The sequence below is a fragment of the Saccopteryx leptura genome, chromosome 11 (genome assembly GCF_036850995.1).
Source record: "Saccopteryx leptura isolate mSacLep1 chromosome 11, mSacLep1_pri_phased_curated, whole genome shotgun sequence".
NCBI classification, from domain to species: domain Eukaryota; kingdom Metazoa; phylum Chordata; class Mammalia; order Chiroptera; family Emballonuridae; genus Saccopteryx; species Saccopteryx leptura.
In genome coordinates this window covers 40784847-40803960 of record NC_089513.1, presented here as the reverse complement: position 1 = coordinate 40803960, position 19114 = coordinate 40784847, and the positions used below count along the sequence as shown (strand labels likewise).

The 19114-nt window shown below is 40.6% G+C and overlaps 1 protein-coding gene across 3 annotated transcripts in view; it reads left to right on the top strand.

The window, feature by feature from the left end:
• The window catches only part of TAF4B (TATA-box binding protein associated factor 4b), a 132435-nt gene that overhangs the window by 59771 nt on the left and 53550 nt on the right, over positions 1-19114 (top strand). For all 3 annotated transcript variants that reach the window (XM_066353442.1, XM_066353443.1, XM_066353441.1), the window contains 2 exons: positions 7598-7767; positions 15241-15371. In XM_066353442.1, the coding sequence (XP_066209539.1) occupies positions 7598-7767; positions 15241-15371 (301 nt within the window). The remainder of the gene's footprint in view (positions 1-7597; positions 7768-15240; positions 15372-19114) is intronic.

Here is a 19114-nt window from a genome sequence, read left to right as displayed (position 1 = left end):
TTATATACTCTGACCAACACAGCTTGAGGTAGCAGATTTTTACTGTTCCAGTAAACTTTAAACAGTGTTGTCAGTCTAACAAGTGGAAACTTGTATTTCTCTTCTGGGTGGGGTAGACATCTTATATTTGAGTCACTTAAATTTTTCTGTTAACTGAAGATTTTTACATTTTGTTTACTTTTCCTTTGGATCCTTGGTCTTTTCCTTGGGTATTTATAACAGCTCTTTATATATTAACATAATTTTTTCATGATATGAATTATGTACTTCCTCAAATCTTCAGTCTAAGATGTAAGGACTGTAGTGTCCCCATTTTACTGAAGGTGCATATCTAGAGAGGCTGATTGATTTGCTTTATTTCATATAGATAATGGGTGGCAGGATCTGGATTCCACAGTATGCATGCAGTTTGACTCAGAGCCCTCATCAGTTTTACCTGCTGTTCTTCTTCCCAATACATTGTAATAGATGAACAACACATAGTAAGAGTTATATTACTTACATACTATGTGAGGAATTTTAGGTGATGATGGTTTAATATGGTCAATAAAATTATTCTACTTACACTTTAAGGCAACTGCATTGCTTGTTAGAAGACAGCAGCAAAATCTTCTGTAACAGAGACAAAGCGTGCTCTCAGAAGTTCGGAAGTTGTAGCAATTGGACAAATGCTTTACTGGTGTAAAGACAAATTAAACCAGCATTTCTAAAGCAGGCATTTGAAGTAGGCCTGGGATATAGACAAGCGAAAGCTAATACATCAGGAGGAGTGGATGACTAGAACAGGAAGGAGCAAAGGCTAGAAATCAGTAGAAGTAGTTGATGAATAATGAGATGGAAGAGGGCTACTTAAGGTAATTACCTTGAAGGCTTTGAATATCAGGTCAAGTTCATGGGAACATGAAAGGTTCAGAACTAGAAAATGATGTGATTCTTGCTACTTCAGAAGAATTAGTAGTCTGGTGCTATTACCATTCCTAAGAGGGTGGAAGACATTTAAGGCAGGTACAAGTAGTAGTTAATTTTATCAAAAGTGAAAGAATTACCATATTTTTCACTCCATAAAATGCACCTGACCATAAGACACACCTAGGATTTTAAAGAGGAAAATAAAATAAAATATTCTGAACCAAATGGTGTGTTAAAATATTTAGTAAAATACCGTGTTTTTCGCTCCATAAGACGCACAGGCATTTCCACCTCCACTTTGGGGGGGAAGAAGTGTATCTTATAGAGCGAAAAATATGGTTGATCATTTTCAGAAACCAGAGACAAGGCATTAAAGATAATAAGGTGATATTTTAATTTTTTGCATAATCTATTATACTCCACAAAATCTTAAGTTTGAAGTCTTTTTCTACTGAGCCACTATTAAATTCCTCCCTCCCTCCTCCCCTCCCCTCCCCTCCCCTCCCCTCCCCTCCCCTCCCCTCCCCTCCCCTCCCCTCCCCTCCCCTCCCTTCCCCTCCCCTCCCCTCCCTTCCCCTCCCCTCCCCTCCCCTCCCCTCCCCTCCCCTCCCCTCCCCTCCCCTCCCCTCCCCTCCCCTCCCCTCCCCTCCCCTCCCCTCCCCTCCCCTCTTTTTGTATATCTTTTAAAACAATATAAAATAGATTGCTTTTCACAGAGCTTTCATCAAAAGACACTGCATTAGACCAGAAGGCTTAAAGACCTGGTTCTGCGATTCTCACTTTTTTCTCCTTTAAAATCAAAACCAAACCAGAGTCACAAATAACACCCCAACATCAAAGCCTTTATTACTGTCCTGGCCTGTCTTAGCCTATTTATTTATTTATTTATTTTTATTTATTTATTTTAGAGAGGAGAGGGAGAGACAGAGAGAGAGAAGGGGGGAGGAGCTGGAAGCATCAACTCCCATATGTGCCTTGACCAGGCAAGCCCAGGGTTTTGAACCGGCGACCTCAGCATTTCCAGGTTGACGCTTTATCCACTGTGCCACCACAGGTCAGGCCTGTCTTAGCCTATTGATGATGCTGTTGCAACACTGTGTTGTCTTTGTTTTCCTTCAGTCTGCCTCCTTTCTTAAGGAAGTTTTAAGTGGTTGGGTACTATTTATTGTGACACCTTTTCTCTTCCCTCAGGAGGGGTCTTCCTCTACTGCTGCCCTCTGTAACCATAGCAACTGACAGCTGTACTAGAGGGAGTTGGATTCAGCTTAGGGCTGAATGGGAAGAGGTAGGACAAGCAAGAACAAATCTTACTGGGTGGTTAGTTCCCTGCTTATTTGACGAAAATGATTGTAAGAAGATTCTAAAAACCATGGAACTCTTTCCTCATTCATGAATCCTGTTGTTGCATTCTAGTACTATGGCAGGTACTGATAGTAAGTAGGCCTAGTATTGTTCTCTTCAGCTTAAAAGGAACTGCACAGGAGCCCTCCTGTGGAAACAAGGTGCTGTTTGCAGGGCCTGTGTACCTGGCGCACAACTGAGATTGTATACAGCCAGTGTTGTGTGCATGTGCATATGGGCCGTGTATTTTATACCTTATACAATTCTGATTTTATTTTTAAAGGATGACTGAGGTTCTATTTAAACTTCTTAATTTCTATCTCTAGTTTCTTTCTCAAAATGTTTATTTACTTATTTTGTGAAATAATATTAATCATTTTGATTGGATAATCATTCTATGTAGTACAATATTCAGAAGGTAGAAGGAGTATAATAATATGGCATGTCTTCTTTCCATATCTTCTCTGTTTCCCTCTCCAAAGGAGAATTTATCATGTATCTTTCTAGAAATATCCTATGCCGTGTGTGTGTGTGTGTGTGTGTGTGTGATTTTTCGTTCAAGGTGCATTATATTCTGTACCTTGTTTTTTTATTTTTTCCCCACTTCACAGTACACCTTGGAAATTGTTCTGTATTATTATTATTATTTATTTTATTTATTTTTCTGAAGTTGGAAACGGGGAGGCAGTCAGATAGACTCCCGCATGCGCCCAACCGGGATCCACCTGGCATGCCCACCAGCAGGCGATGCTCCACCCATATGGGGGTTGCTCTGTTGCAACCAGAGCCATTCTAGCGCCTGAGGCAGAGGCCACAGAGCCATCCCCAGCACCTGGGCCAACTCTGCTCCAATGGAGCCTTGGCTGCAGGAGGGGAAGAGAGAGACAGAGAGGAAAGAGAGGAGAACGGGTGGAGAAGCAGATGGGTGCTTCTCCTGTGTGTCCTGGCTGGGAATCGAACCTGAGACTCCTGCACGCCAGGCCGACGCTCTACCACTGAGCCAACCAGCCAGGGCCTGTTCTGTATTATTTAAATAGAGCTGCCTCTTTCTTTTATGTAGTAAAGATAGACCATAGAAAGCACCTACTCTAAATTATTATTATTATTTTTTTTTTTTTTTTTTTTACAGAGTCAGAGAGAGGGATAGACAGGGACAGACAGACAGGAACGGAGAAAGATGAGAAGCACCAATCATCAGTTTTTCGTTGTGACATCTTAGTTGTTCATTGATTGCTTTCTCATATGTGCCTTGACTGCGGGCCTTCAGCAGACAGAGTAACCCTTTGCTCAAGCCAGCGACCTTGGGTCCAAGCTGGTGAGCTTTGCTCAAACCAGATGAGTCTGTGCTCAAGCTGGTGACCTCGGGGTCTCGAACCTGGGTCTTCTGCATCCCAGTCCGACACTCTACCCACTACACCACTGCCTGGTCAGGCTAAATTATTAATTTTTGAGAGGAGAAAAAATTTGAGTCCTATTGATAGATATAAAGTAAGACATTTGGATTCTGTTTTGGAGTGAACTGACTTGTCATTGATGTATACTTGGTCTTTTAAAAATACACTTTATTTATTAGAGCAGTTTTAGTTTCACCATAAAATCAAATGTAGAGATTCCCCCCTACTTTCACACATGCACACCTTCCCTTACTATCCAAGTCCCTGACCAGAATGGTCCACTGGTTAAAATTGATGAACTGCCTTGACACTTAGTTATCACCAAGGCCCACAGCTTCAGTGATGGTTCACTGTTGGTGTTATACGTTCTGTAAATGTGTAATGACATATATCCTCCATTGCAGGATCATACAGAGTAGTTTCACAGCCCTAAAAATGCTCTGTGCTCTACCTGTTCATCCTTCCTCCGCTGTAATTCCTGATAGCCACTGGTCTTTTTACTGTCATCATGCTTTTGCCTTTTCCAAAATGTCATATAGTTGAAATTACCAGGATGTAGACTCTCCAGATTGGCTTCCTTTACTTAGTAATATGCATTTAAGTTTACTCCATGTCTTTTAATGGTTCTATAGCTCTTGTTTTTTTAGTGCTGAATAAAATTTCATTGTCTGGATGTACCACAGTTTACTTACTGAAAGAGATCTTGGTTGTCTCCAAGTTTTGGGAATTATGAGTAAAGCTCCTGCAAACATTCATGCATATGTTTTTGTGTAGATGTGAATATTTAACTCCTTTCTTAGTAAACATCAAGGAGTGCGATTGCTGGATCATATGATAAGAGTATTTTTAGTTTTGTAATAAACCATCAAACTGTCTTTCAAAGTGGCTGTACTATTTTACATTCCCACCAGCAATGAATGAGAGTTCCTATTTATTGTTCCACATCCTCACCAGCCTTTGGTCTTGTCAGTGTTCAGAATTTTGACCATTTAATAGATGTGTAGTGTTCTCATTGTTTTAATTTGCATTTACCTGGTGACATAAGATGTAGATCCTCTTTTCATATGTTTTTTGCCATCTATTTATTCTTTGGTGAGGTTTATTTTCATACCTTTGGTCTAGTTTTGGGTTTTTTAATAGTTTTTTTTTTAAATTTTAATTCATTTTAGAGAGGAGAGAGAATGAGAGAGAGAGAGAGAGAGAAAGGGGGGAGGAGCAGGAAGCATCAACTCCCATATGTGCATTTACCAGACAAGTGCAGGGTTTCAAATCAGTGACCTCAGCATTCCAGGTCAACGCTTTATCCACTGTGCAACCATAGGTCAGGCCTGGCCCAGTTTTTAATTAGGTTGTTGTCATTGTTGAGTTTTAAGAGTTCTTTGTTTCTTTTTTATTTTTTATTTTTCTGAAGTTGGAAATGGGAGGCAGTCAGACAGACTTCCACATGTGCCCAACCGGGATCCACTCGGCACGCCCACCAGGGGGTGATGCTCTGCCAATCTGGGGCGTCGCTCTGTTTGCAACCAGAGCCATTCTAGTGCCTGAGGCAGAGGCCACAGAGCCATCCTCAGTGCCCGGGCCAACTTTGCTCCAATGGAGCCTTGGCTGCGGGAGGGGAAGAGAGAGACAGAGAGGAAGGAGAGGGGAAGGGGTGGAGAAACAGATGGGCGCTTCTCCTGTGTGCCCTGGCCGGGAATTGAACCCGGCACTTCTGCACCCAGGCCAACGCTCTACCACTGAGCAAACCGGCCAGGGCCAAGAGTTCTTTGTATATTTCAGATAACAGTACTTCATCAGATGTGACTTTTACAAATATATTCTCCCAGTCTGTGGCTTGTCTTTACATCCTCTTGATACTTGGGTTTGGTTTGTTTGTTTGTTTATTTATTTTGTATTTTTCTTAGGTGGGGAGACAGAGAGATACACTCTCACATGTGCCTGACTGGGATTCACCCGGCAAGCCCACTAAGGGGCGTGGCTCTGCTGCAATTGGAACCATTCTAGCACCTGAGGAGGAGGCCACGGAGCCATCTCAGCGCCCCAGCCAACTTGCTCCAGTGGAGCCTTGGCTGAGGGAAGGGAAGAGAGAGATAGAGAAAAGAGAAAGGGGGAAGGGTGGAGAAGCAGATGGTCACTTCTCCTTTGTCCCCTGACCAGAAATTGAACCTGGGACATCCACACCCTGGGCCAAATGCTCTGCCACTGAGCCAACCAGCCAGGGCCAGATACTGAGTTTTTTTAAAGCTACATTTTTACTCTTAAAATATTTCTTTTTACTTCGATCATGGTTTTTCTTTAGGTTTATGGTCTCCACCATTCTTACACTTTAATATTTATTTATTTTAAGATTTTATTTATTGATTTTAGAGAGGAGAAAGAGAAAGGCAGGGGGAGGGAGGATCCAACTCGCAGTTATTTCTCATTTGCAGTGGTCCCCAACCCCTCGGCTGTGGACTGGTTCCGGTCCGTGGGCCATTTGGTACCGGTCCACAGAGAAAGAATAAATAACTTACATTATTTCTGTTTTATTTATATTTAAGTCTGAACGATGTTTTATTTTTAAAAAATGACCAGCTTCCCTCTATTACATCCATCTAAGACTCACTCTTGATGCTTGTCTTGGTCACGTGATGCATTTATCCGTCCCACCCTAACGGTCGGTCCGTGAAAATATTTTCTGACATTAAACCGGTCTGTGGCCCAAAAAAGGTTGGGGACCACTGCATATGTGTCTTCACTGGGAAAGCCTGGAGTCTTGAACCAGCAACCTCAACATTTCAGGTTGACACCTTATCCATTGTGCCACCAGAGGCCAGGACAATCTTACACTTTAGATATTTAAATGTTTAGATGTTTGTTGGACTTATTACTTTATTTACATAGATGACAAATTATTTTCCTTTTCTGCACACAGTGCATTATTACTACAGAGAGGTTCATAATTTAAATCTATTGACAAGAGACCACATGATATATCATTTGGCCCATGCAATAAAGAGTAACATCTTTTTACATGATCATGTTTATGTAAATCACGTTATACATTGGTATGTGCGTTATGGTCAGTAATATGCTTGCCATTTTATTATGGTGATAAACGTGCCATAAAGGGATTTAGTCTCTCTCATGCTCTCTCTTTTCCTCCCTCTTCCCTCTCCCCCTTTCCCTCATAAGCACATATACTCATCTTAATGCTGTAGCCATGTAGCAATTCTATTAGATGAAAACAACTAATTTTGCTGGTGCAGTATAAGATACTCAAACATCTTTTGTGTTTCATATGTATGTCTTTTCTATGTGTATATATATTTTTATGTTATATATAGGCCCTTTGCAGCCATTTACTCACAGTTGTGGTTTAATGAACACAGTCGGTACAGGTGGAGCACACCAAGTCTGAAGCAGAAAAACAAGACTAGTTTTAACCATTTGGATTCAGAATAGCTAGTCAAAAAAGCTCTTCTCAAGGGTCTTTATGTGGGTATGAACCTTTCAGGACTGGGCAATTTCTGCTGTCCCTCAGTGGACTGGGGAAGTTTGAGGAGCTTCTAATTATCTTGAAGGAAAACAAAGAAGTCTTATTTCATCTATATATCTTTCATTGTAGGAGATTTGTGGATAACTTTGTATAAGTTCCAAATTCTTCTTGGCTACCAAGGGAGGTAACGAAGGGAGGGAGAGATGGGCATTTGTTGAAGACAAAGTTGCTTCTGATTTACTTTTTTGATATTAAATGCACACAATGTTTAAAGATACCAATTAATTATAAAGGTTTACAGGGAAAGATAGCCATTCTTTAATTCTTCTCTTGCTTAGGTGAATTGAGTAAAATCATGTCTTATGTCTTTTGGTATAAGGAGAAATGATTAATTCTTTGCTCTCCTAAATTATTTATACACATAAACACTACCACCACCACTACCAGAAGTTATAGCTTTCTTTTTTCTTATTAGTAATGAAGATGACATCAATGATGTGACTTCCATGGCGGGGATCAACCTCAATGAAGAAAATGCCTGCATCTTAGGAACAAACTCTGAATTGGTTGGCACGCTCGTTCAGTCATGTAAAGATGAACCATTTCTTTTCATTGGAGCTCTACAAAAGAGAATTTTAGACATTGGTAAGTGCCATCTTATGATTATTGACCTGATAGGACTGCCTGCTCCAGGAAAAATGTTATCAAGAAATAGTCATGGTTGGTTTTCTCAGAACTCTGAGGCTTATATAAGGCTCTGGATATAATTAAGAAATCATAGGTGTTTGAAAAAGAAGGTATTTTATTTTAAGAACTATTGACATAGACCCTGGCTGAGTGCCTCAGTGGATAGTGTTGTCCAGGCTCACCGAGGTCCCGGGTGTGATCCTGGTCAGGGCATGTATGGGAAGTGTTCAGTGAGTACACACTAAATGGGACAAAGTGGGACAGTGAGTTGATGCTTCTCTCTAGCTCCCTCCTCTTTCTCTCTTCCTCCCACCCCCACTCCCTGTCTCCCCTGTCCATTTCAAATCTGTGAAAAGATAGAAAATAAAAGAATATAAGACTTAACATAAATTGTATAACCTATGACTTCCAGTTTATGTAATAGAAGTTAATATTTTATTCACGTTTCTTACTATTTTTATATGCCTATATATGATTATGTAATAGAAGTTAATATTTTATTCACGTTTCTTACTATTTTTATATGCCTATATATGATACGTATCATAATACTTTTTTTCTGTCCTGTTTCTTCCTTGATTGACCTTTAGGTATATGTATGTACAAATGCATACTTAGGTTACAAGTTTGTGTTTATGAAATAAAGCAACAGCTATTGAGAGTAATTCCCTTTTTTTATCTTCAACCCTTAAATGCAAACCCACCCTTGCTTTAAAAGAACTAAATTAGAATATTATGGTTCTCTCTAGGTCCAGTAGTTGTTAGGTAGCTGTAGTATGTGAAAGGAAATGGATGAGAACATAGCAGCTTTATTCTGGAGCCAAACAGCCTTTTTGTTGTTTAATGCCAAACTGGCATTAATGTCAAAGACTACGATCTCCCCAAATTAAATGAAAAAAGAGACAGATTGGAGAGATGCTGTGTTTGACTTATCTCATTTTTTGTGTCCTGACTCTGGGACTTATTGAAGACCAGATCTCCTTCTTTGCCCATATCAGATTTGGGGCCAGTGCTGGTGACCTTTGAGAACCTTTACATTTTCTATTGAAGGTCTAACACTAAATCTGAAGGTTTCTGATTTTTTATATACCCATGGTATATTTAAGGACTACAAAGCACATTACTATTACATATTTTATTATTTTTACTTTACAAAATACTCAATAATGTTTGGACTCCTATTATATGCTATACAAATTATTACTTTTTTATCTCTATATTATCTTTTTTTATCATGAAAAGCTAACATTTATAAGTAGTCTAAAGATAGGCATTCGTAAGAGCTGATTATAAATGTTTGTTTGCTGTTTGATTGTGTTTTGTTTGACTTTCCTCTCCCTTATGTCTACTTTCTCTCTCTCTTTCTGTTTGGCTCTTTCTGTCTCTCTATTTTGTTTTCTTCTTTGTGTTCATATTTTGTACTCTACAGAAACTATTTCTTTAATTTTGGAAAAAAATCTAAGCACTGTATCTTTCTGTAACAGCTTGGGAAATTTCCTGGTATTTGAACTCCTTGTAGTCATATAATTATCTAAAGTTTTGGAAACATAGAAGTAGATAGTTTATTTTCTCACTTCCCTGCCCCCCTTACTTATTTTATTTCTAGCTTGATTTAAGCTTTAATTATATTATAGGGAAATTTTTAGCATTGAAAGCATTTTTGATCATTTAGGACAGGGATGGGCAATTGTTTTCTGAAAAAGGCCAGATAGTAAATTTTTGCCACTTTGTGGGCCATGCAGTCTGTGTCACAAAAGCTCAACTCTGCTGTTATTGCAAAAGCTGTCATAGACTATATGTAAACAAATAAGCAAGATTGTATTCCTGTCAAACTTTATACATAAAGGCCAGGTTTAGTTTGCTGCCTCTGTTTTCAAGGAGAATTCTGGGAACAACTGTTTGTGTTTTCAGTTCTTGATAAGCACAATCTTGTCATTTAATATAATGAGAAATTGCAAAACTTCTTACTTCTGAATCACTCAAGCTTAAAAAAATATTATGGCCCTAGCCAGTTGGCTCAGTGGTAGAGCATCGGCCCAGCCTGTGGATGTCTTGGTTTTGATTCCCAGTCAAGGCACACTGGAGAGGTGCCCATCTGCTTCTCCACCCCTCCCCTTCTTGCTTTTCTCTCTCTCTCTTGTTCTCTCTCCCCCTCCTACAGTCATGGCTCAATTGGAGTGAGTTGGCCCTGGGTGCTGAGGATGGTTCCATGGCATCTGCCTCAGGCACTAACAAGAGCTTGGTTGCTGAGCAATGAAGCAATGCCCCAGATGGGCAGAGCATCTCCCCCTAGTAGACTTGCCGGGTGGATTCCCGTGCATGCTGGAGTCTGTCTCTTTGCCTTCTCTCCTCTCACTGAATTAAAATAAATAAATAAATACACACACACACACACACACACACACACACACACACACACACACACACATTAGAGAGTGAATGGAATTATGTGTATTTCTAGGAATGTTTTCCATTTATAGTAAAATTCCCCTTTTTTAGAAAAGGTGAAAACTAAGACTATTCCTTAGTAACAATTTATAAATTTACACAAAAATTTTTTTGGAAGATTTTTCTAATTAAATATGCTAAGATAGTAAATATGTCAGATTTCTCTCTTCTTTGTAATTACCTAAACTTAAATTGCAGAGACAGTCTGTAAAGTCACGTAACAGGCTTGCAAGCACCAACTAGACCTCCTTAATCAGTAATATTGACTTTGTGAAAGAGTTCTATTTAAAAGTGGGAATTTTTCTTACAGTATTAACTTTGTAGCTTTGTCCTTTTTTTTATTGGTTTAATGAAGATACTAGAACATATTTCACTAATCCTGGAATTGTTTGCAAATCCCAGCCTTGTTTATTTCTAATATTTTAAAAATATCTTTTTGCCTAGGATGAATTTTCTGTTTTATAAATACATGTAAAATTATTTTTAAAGTTTCCTTCAATATTAAATTTTTTAAGTGTTCATTGTCTTAATTTAATAAGCATGAACTGGCATGTCATTCCCTGTCTACCCTATGTTTAGTTGTAATTTTAAACACTGGTTTGTTTTGAAATTGTACTGTCCCTTCTATCGAAGGCCCCACTGTTTGTTCATGCTGTTGGTTTTAGTAAAATAGACTTGACTTTGTGTAAGGTATTTCCCCGCTGAGGAAGAAAGAAGGGCATATTTACTGAGTGTGGAATATTCAAAGCTTTGTTTAGTAGAGTGCATCACGGACGAGGTTCTCTGGTCCGCGAGACGGGGCCCAGAGAAGTCGCACAGGTTCTTCCTTTGGGGTGTAATTTATAGGGTCAGTAGGGTGATGGCGAGTTGATATGACATTGCAAAATTTCATTGGCTGACAGATGGTCATTCTTTTTCAAAGGGCTCTGGGCCGTTTCTTTTTGGCGGGCGTGGGTGTGGGTGGTTCCAGCCAAAGTTCCTGGGCCTGGTTCCTCATGTGACCTTCCCCCATTGCCAACTGACCTCACCTTCCGACCTTTTATGTTAGATAGGGGTGCCGCTATTCATCTGGCTACTCCCTGCTGGTTAGAGGCATTGTGGGGAAGGTGGTGGCTCTGAGAGGAGTCACGTATATGGGTGTAGGAACATCTGTTTGACCTTGACTCAAGAAACTTCGCGGATGCGGTCCTGTAAGGATTTAAAAAAGAGGAGTAAATATGAGTAATATATTGATAATTAGAAGAGGACCTAGGATAGGGGCAGCCCAGGTGAGGATGGTGGCTACCAGCAGGAGTTAAGAGGGTTGTAGGAGGAGAGATCCTTATGTAGTTTGTCTTGTTGAGGACATTGATGTTCTCTTCCATTGGGCCAGTCTCATTGAACAGCACTGCTCCCTGCTTTAACTCACTCTGGTGGCAGGTTTATGGTGGAAGGGACAGGAGCAACAGGAGGGTCTGCAGGGCTCAACCTTTTAGTGAGCTGGAGACGGATGGGGCCCAGTGGTTCCGACTGCCAGCAGTCCATATGGGGTCCCGTCCACCTGGGCTGTAGGGAGCCGGGCTGGAGCTCCCTCAGAAGAACCCTGCCTCCTGGCTGGAGGGGGACCACTGGGTGTGCTTATCTGGACCCCCTTTGGGAGGAAGGGTCCGGTCCACATGTTCCCTGAGAAGATGGCAGAGTAAAGACAGAAAGGGGAGGTAGGTGGCAAGAGGGGGGGAGGTTGGCTAAGAGAGCAAAATTGGGAATTCAGTGTCGAAAGAAGACTATTATATCGAGGAAAGAAAGGATCTGAAGGAATGTGAAAAAGGGGATTCCGTCCAAACTGCATGTCAGGAGTGGTGTGCGAAGGAGAAAAGAAGGGGTCCCATCCACTCCCATAACCGAGACCTGTGAGGGAACTAGAAGTCCAGAGTGTGATGGAAAAACAGAGAAGGTAGCTCCCGTGTCCACAAGAAATGAGATGGATTTACCTGCTACCTGTAGTATTACCCCGGGCTTGGCGAGGGTGAAGGGGGTCTCCGAGTTCGGGCCGTGTCAGTCGTCCATGAGGCCGAGTTCAAGTGATGGGCCCGCCTGGCTGGCTTGGCCTTCCATTTGGGTGGATTGTCCTCCATGTAGAGGTGCTGAAGAAGAGCCTGTTGCCCAAAGGGGGCAATCGCTCCACCAGTGATCAGGCTGCTTGCAGTCAGGGCAGGGCTTAGTGGGTGGCCTCGGGCAGGGGCACTGCCAGAACCAGTGACCCTCCTTGCCACATTTAAAGCAAGTTCCTGGTGGGATTCCTCTTTGCGGCCTGGACTTGGGTCGGGCACTTTCTGTGTCTTGCCCCTGTTGCTCTGCCGGCTTCAGGGCTGCCACAAGAGCCTGGGTTTGGAGCATTACCTTCTGCTGCATGCAGGCCTGGCGAGTAGCCTTGGCCTGTTCCTCCCGACTTTAAATGCCATGTTCATCAGGTCTCAGATAGGGGTTTGGGGGTTGAGAATAAGAGGAGGGGGTTCCTGGGGAGCCTGGCACCTAGATCCGGCCAGAAATGCTGGAGCTACTGGCAGGACAGGTCCAGGCCTTCCTGCAAGAAGACTGGGGTTGGACCGTGGGGTCAGGAGCCCTGCAAATCCGCATGAGGGCCAATGGCCGGTGGAGGAGGGCCTGATGGGGGAGGGGCTTAAGAACACAGTGGAGAAGGGAGGGGCTTCCCGGAGGGAAGAGACCCGAGTGGAAGAGATCCATAGAGGGACCAGAGAGGAGTCCCAAGAGAGGGGCACCCCTGGGGTTGGGCAGGAGGGAGAGAGAGTCGGGGGTCAGCAAAGGAGGAAAGATCAGGAGTGGAGAGTTTAGCTGAGATTTCTCTGGCCAAAAAGGGCCTGCGCTGTGTAGTGGGAGACACAGAGATTAGGACGGGAGCGCAAATACTAGAAGCCCTGAATGTAAGGGATCTCCAACCATTTCCCAGTTCTTTGCAATAAATTGGTGAGGGTGTTAAAATTGAAAGTCCCTTCAGGAGGCTACCTGGTTTGATTATCCAGTGGGTATAGTGGGCCGGCCATATCGGAGAAGGTCAGTTTCTTCTTTAGGGAGGGTAAGATTCCAGATAAGGCATTCAAGGAATGTTTTTGAGTCAGGTTTAGATTCCTGTGCCTTTATGGCTGCCCTCAGCCCTCAGAGTGATCAGAGATGAGAATTGGCATTCTGCAACTCAACCTCTGGTCACCATAGGGTTAGGTAGAGTGCGTGTGTCCGACATCTCCATGGGCACACATGCACTCGGAACGGATAAGAGATCCCTGATGCAGCTGCAATTACGGACAGGGAGTCTTGGCAGAAAGAACTGAAGGGGGAGGCTGGAGGCAGGGGACTTAACCGCACCATGTGCCGAAGTGGGTGTGAGGTCGGAAATCCTGTTCTTCCTGGGAAGGGAAGGGAGCGGTCCCTTGCGGACTTCAAGCTAATCCTGGGTTTTGGCACCAAATGTAAGGTATTGCCCCACCAAGGAAGAAAGAAGGGCATATTTACTGAGTATGGAATAGCCAAAGCTTTATTTAGTAGAACACATCCTGGACGAGGTTCTCTGGTCTGAGAGACGGGGGACAGAGATGTTGCGCAGATTCTTCCGTGGGGGGTAATTTATAGGGTCAGTAGGGTGATGGCGAGTTGATATGATGTGGCAAAATTTCATTGGCTGACAGACGGTCATTCTTTTTCAAAGGCTGTTTCTTTTTGGTGGGCATGGGTGTGGGCAGTTCCAGCCAAAGTTCCGGGGCCTGGTTCCTCACGTGACCTTCCCCCATTGCCAACCAACCTCACATTTTTTAGTGTGTTTTCCCTCTTGAATATAAAATTGGTGATGAATTCAGTTTTACTAGAAAGTAACAAACTATATTTTGAAGGTTTGTCTTAACAGAAGCTGGATAATTTTCTATCTTCTTCCTGTCTGGTTTTACTGTAGCATACATTCTAAATTAAAGTTTAACATTTAATATGAAATTATGTCAAAGAATGTGTTTAAGATTTGTTGGCTTTTAATTAAAATTTGTTTTTGCTATACTCATTCACACTTTGTTTTGTATTAAAGTATATTTCAAATACAGTAGAGTGCAAAATCAAACAGTGATATTTAAGTAATTTCTGTGTTTGTGCATTTGTCAAAAATTAACACAGCAGCACTATTAAAAGCTCATTTAAATTAGACTACCTAATTGCCTGTATCTTTAGATTTAGATCTCTGTTGATATAGGTTGTTTCATGAAGCTCTAGATAATTACTGTTTAAATAGTGATAAGGTTGATTTATAAATGAACTTCTGCTTTTGGGTATATGGTCCAAATTGTTTTCCTAAAAGTTTCTTTCTAGTTAGCAAAAGGAAGAATAAAAGTTTGGTTTATTTATGGAAGGAGATACAGTGAAAGAGAAGTTATTCAAATTGATGGGTGAAACGATGAGGTTTTGAACCCACTTCAACATGTATGTTGATGACCAGGTCAGTTTATCTGAATACAAGGATAATTAGTAGTGGGCAAATGGAGTATAGTTATGTCTGTAGATAAGGCATTAACAGAGACTCATAATTTGAATTCATTGAAATGTCATAAATTGTTAGCAGTGTCAAATAGGACTAAATGTAATTTTCTATTTTTTTAATTACTAAAATTAGCAGAATATAAGGCACTGATTTCTGCAGTTACCATTTTTCTCCCTGAACGCTAGGCTTGATTTGTGTTCTTATTAACTTTGTCCTATAAATGACCTTGCAAGGAGATGATTCTAGAGGCTAAATGAAACAATGTCTATATTTTCTGAGGCTTCAGGCTAGGTTTTATTAATATAATGTCTAAGATCTTTGAAGTTGTGACTTTACCAGGAAAATCATAATCTCCAAACCTTTATTCATAATGGGTATGACTTCCAGGGGGAACAGAATACCTGCTGTGCTAATTATTTCAATTATCAGCCTCCACTAAAACACGAAATGGATTTTCTCTGCTTCCGCAGGTAAAAAGCATGACATTACAGAACTTAACTCTGATGCTGTGAATTTGATCTCCCATGCAACACAGGAGCGATTACGAGGCCTTCTAGAAAAACTGACAACAATTGCTCATCATCGAATGGCAACTTACAAGGTAAAGGAATTCATTAGAGAAGTACAGACTCTTCTCCTCTTTGTCATGTTCAGGGTAGTAGTGCTTTGGTATGAATTTGTATTTTAAGTATATTTTTAAAGAAAATGTTTGGGACGTATTTCACGTTGGTAGAAAATCAGTCTCATTCCTAATTTGCCTTATCTAGATGCGCTTACAGGACAAATAAAATAGAGTTTAAAATGGTATCCAAAGCTTGTAGTCAGTTTAAATTGAAATATGCATCTGTTCTGCCTGAGGCTTCTTTTCCTAAAGCTTTTGATTGGGAAGGAAGATATGTTAGAATGGAACATTTGATAGTTCTGTTCTCTGCAGTGATCTGTACTCTGCTAACACTCCTGTTCCTTTTAATAAGTTAAATGATTGCATTGAATGCTAATACCGTTGCCACTAATTATCGTTACTGACTGCTTTTATAAAGAGCTTAAACATAAGAAATACTGTCTGTTTCTAATGGTATGAATCAAATCACCTGCCATCATCAGGATAGAAACCCTTGATTTATTTTAATTATGGTTTTGGGGAGAAGTGATGAGGAATGAAAAAGAAAAAAGATAAACCTTTTCCCCTGTATCAAGAAATGTTTATAGCTAGGTTTTGTACAACAGGGCGTGTGGGTAACCACGTGAGGTTCGAGTTTGTAAGAATGGTTATTGTGCTGCTGTGCTAGTGTAGGCTAGGAGGAGTCCAGGGCAGTGTCAGCTGCCATTCCCCCAGCAGTTCCCTGGAGGAGTCCTTCTGTGTTGTCTGCTTTCTGCTTCATTTAGAACCTCAGAAGGGCTATTTAGTATAGTTGCTGAGGTCCTCACTTGTAGAAATCTTTGTGAGAATTTGCTGGGCTGACTTAAAAATATGTGATCATAGAAAGGAAAAGCTTAATAAAAAACCAGTACCAGTATTTCTTTGTGTATGTTTCTAGAATTTGTCTTCAAGGTTATCTAATTGTTGGTTTATAATTATGCATAGTACTCTCTTATAATCCTTTTTATTTCTTTAAGGTCGGTAATTATTCCACTTTCATTTAAGTTCCTTAAGGTGTGAAAGTAAGATACCGATTTGAGGTCTTTCTGTTTAAATGTAGGCATTTACTGTTATAAATTTCTCTCTGAGCAGTGCTTTTACTGCATTTTGTAAGTTTTGATATTGTGTTTTTGTTTTCATTCCTCCCTGTTTTCTGAAATATTTCCTTTGAGATTTCTTTGATTCATTAGTTGTTTTAGAGCAGCAATTTTCAACTGGTATGCTGCAAGAATTTTTTTGTGTGTGTGTGACAGAGACAGAGAGGGACAGATAGGGACCGACAGACAGGAAGGGAGAGAGATGAGAAGCATCAGTTCTTCGTTGTGGCACATTAGTTGTTCATTGATTTCTCATATGTGCCTTGACTTGGGAGCCACAGTAGACCGAGTGACCCCTTGCTGGAGCCAGCGACCTTGGGCTTCATCTGGTGAGTCTTGCTCAAGCCGGCAACCTCAGGGTTTCAAACCTTGGTCCTTCTCGTCCTTGGCTGACGCTCTATCCACTGCGCCACCGCCTGGTCAGGCGCTATGCTGCAAGAATTTTTAAAACGTAATACCTGTTTATTCAGAGGCACTGACCTCTTTTTTTTGGTTATCAAATTTAAAAATGACAACAGTCAGCACAATTGTCATCTGGTGTGTATGAATTAAAATTATAATTTTTTATATCATATTGGCAAAAAAAGAAATTTTTGAGATGCCACAGAATTATAGTAATTAGTTTATGCGTGCTATGAGATGAAAAAGGTTGAAAATCAGTGTTTTAGAGTATGTTAATTTCCAGATATATTGTATGTGAAATTTCCAGTTTTCCTTCTATTGTTGATTTCTAGCCTCATTTTATTGTGTTGAAAGAAGATTCTTTTTATTATTTAACCATTTTAAATTTATTGAGGCTTATTTTGCGACCTAACTTATGGTCTGTCTTGGAGAATGTTCCATGTACTCTTGAGAACATATATTCTGCTGTTACTGGGTGAAGGGCTCATATATGTCTGCTAGACCTAGTTAGCTTATAGTGTCAAGTTCTCTATTTCCTTCTTGATCTTATGTCTAGGTATTCTATCCATTACTGAAAGTGAGGTATTGAAGACTTCATCTATTATCATAGAACTGTCTGTTTTTTTAGTTCTGTCAATTTTTGCTTCATTTATTTGGGGGCTCTCGTGTGTATATCTTCTTGATGAATTGACTCTTGTCACTATATAATGTTTAATGTTCTTGTTTATCTCTTTTAACTATTTTTGATTTAAAGTCCATCTTGCCTGGTGTTAGTATAGCCACCCCTGCTTTCTTTTGGTTATTAATTGCGTGGAATATAATCCATCTTTCACGTTCAAACTATTTAAGTACTTTCATTGAAAGTGAATCTCTTGTAGATAGCATACATATAGTTGGATTATGGTTCTTTTCCATTCTGCTGTCTCTTCTTTTTGATTGGGTAGTTTAATCCATTTACTGTATTTAAAGTAATATCTGATAGGTAAGAACTGCTATTTCACTCTTTTTCTGTACACATAGCTTTTTTTGGTCTATTTCCTTAGTTACTGCCTTTTTGGTTTAATTGATCTGATTGTGTACTTTTAATTCCCTTTTGTGCATTTTTTAATGGTTATTTTGAGGGTTACAGTTAAAATCTTAAATTTTAATATTCTAGTTGAATTGATAACAGTTTACCTTCAATTTGGGTATATGGGGAATTAGTCTTTTTTGACTTTTTACCATAACTTTTTCCCCAAGAGAGACGGAGTGACAGACAGGAAGGGAGAGAGATGAGAAACACCAATTCTTCCTTTTAACACCTTAGTTGTTCATTGATCACTTTCTCATATATGCCTTGACCAGGAAACTCTATCCGAGCCAGTGACCCCTTGGTCAAGCCAGTGACCTTGGATTCAAGTCATTGACCTTTGGGTCATGTCTCTAATCTCACACTCAAGCCAAGTGAGCCTGCACTCAAGCTGGTGAGCCTGCGCTCAAGCCGGCAACCTCGGAGTTTCAAACCTGGGTCCTCTGTGTCCCAGGTTGATGTTCTATTCATCTTGCCACTGCCTGGTCAGGCTACCATAACTTTTAAGAGTCTTTTTTTTTTTTTTTAATTTAATAAATAAATTTTTATTTTAATGCGGTGACATCAATAAATCAGGGTACATATATTCAAAGAAAAGATTTCAAGGTTATCTTGTCAATTAGTTCTGTTGCATACCCATCACCCAAAGAGAGATCGTCCTCCGTCACCCTCTATCCAGTTTTCTTTGTACCCCTCCCCCTCTCCCTCCCCCTCTCCCTCCTTCCCTCCCCCCATCCCCCGTAACCACCACACTCCTGTCCATGTCTCTTAGTCTCGCTTTTATGTCACACCAATGTATGGATTCCTGCAGTTCTTGTTTTTTTCTGATTCACTTATTTCACTCCGCATAATGTTATCAAGATTCCACCATTCTGCTGTAAGTGATCCAATGTCATCATTTCTTCTAGCTGAATAGTATACCATGGTGTAGATGTGCCCCATCTTCTTTATCCAGTCTTCTATTCTTTTTTACAGTGATTAAAAGCCTTTAAGCAAACTCTTGGCCAATTCCGCAAGAATCCGTAAAAGAGTAGTGTCCTTAACATGTTCACCAAGTCCAAGTTGGCCCCATCACCATGCCAAATTCCTGAAAAATGCAACCCAACCACAGTTCAGTCTGTTAGGAGCTGTCACAG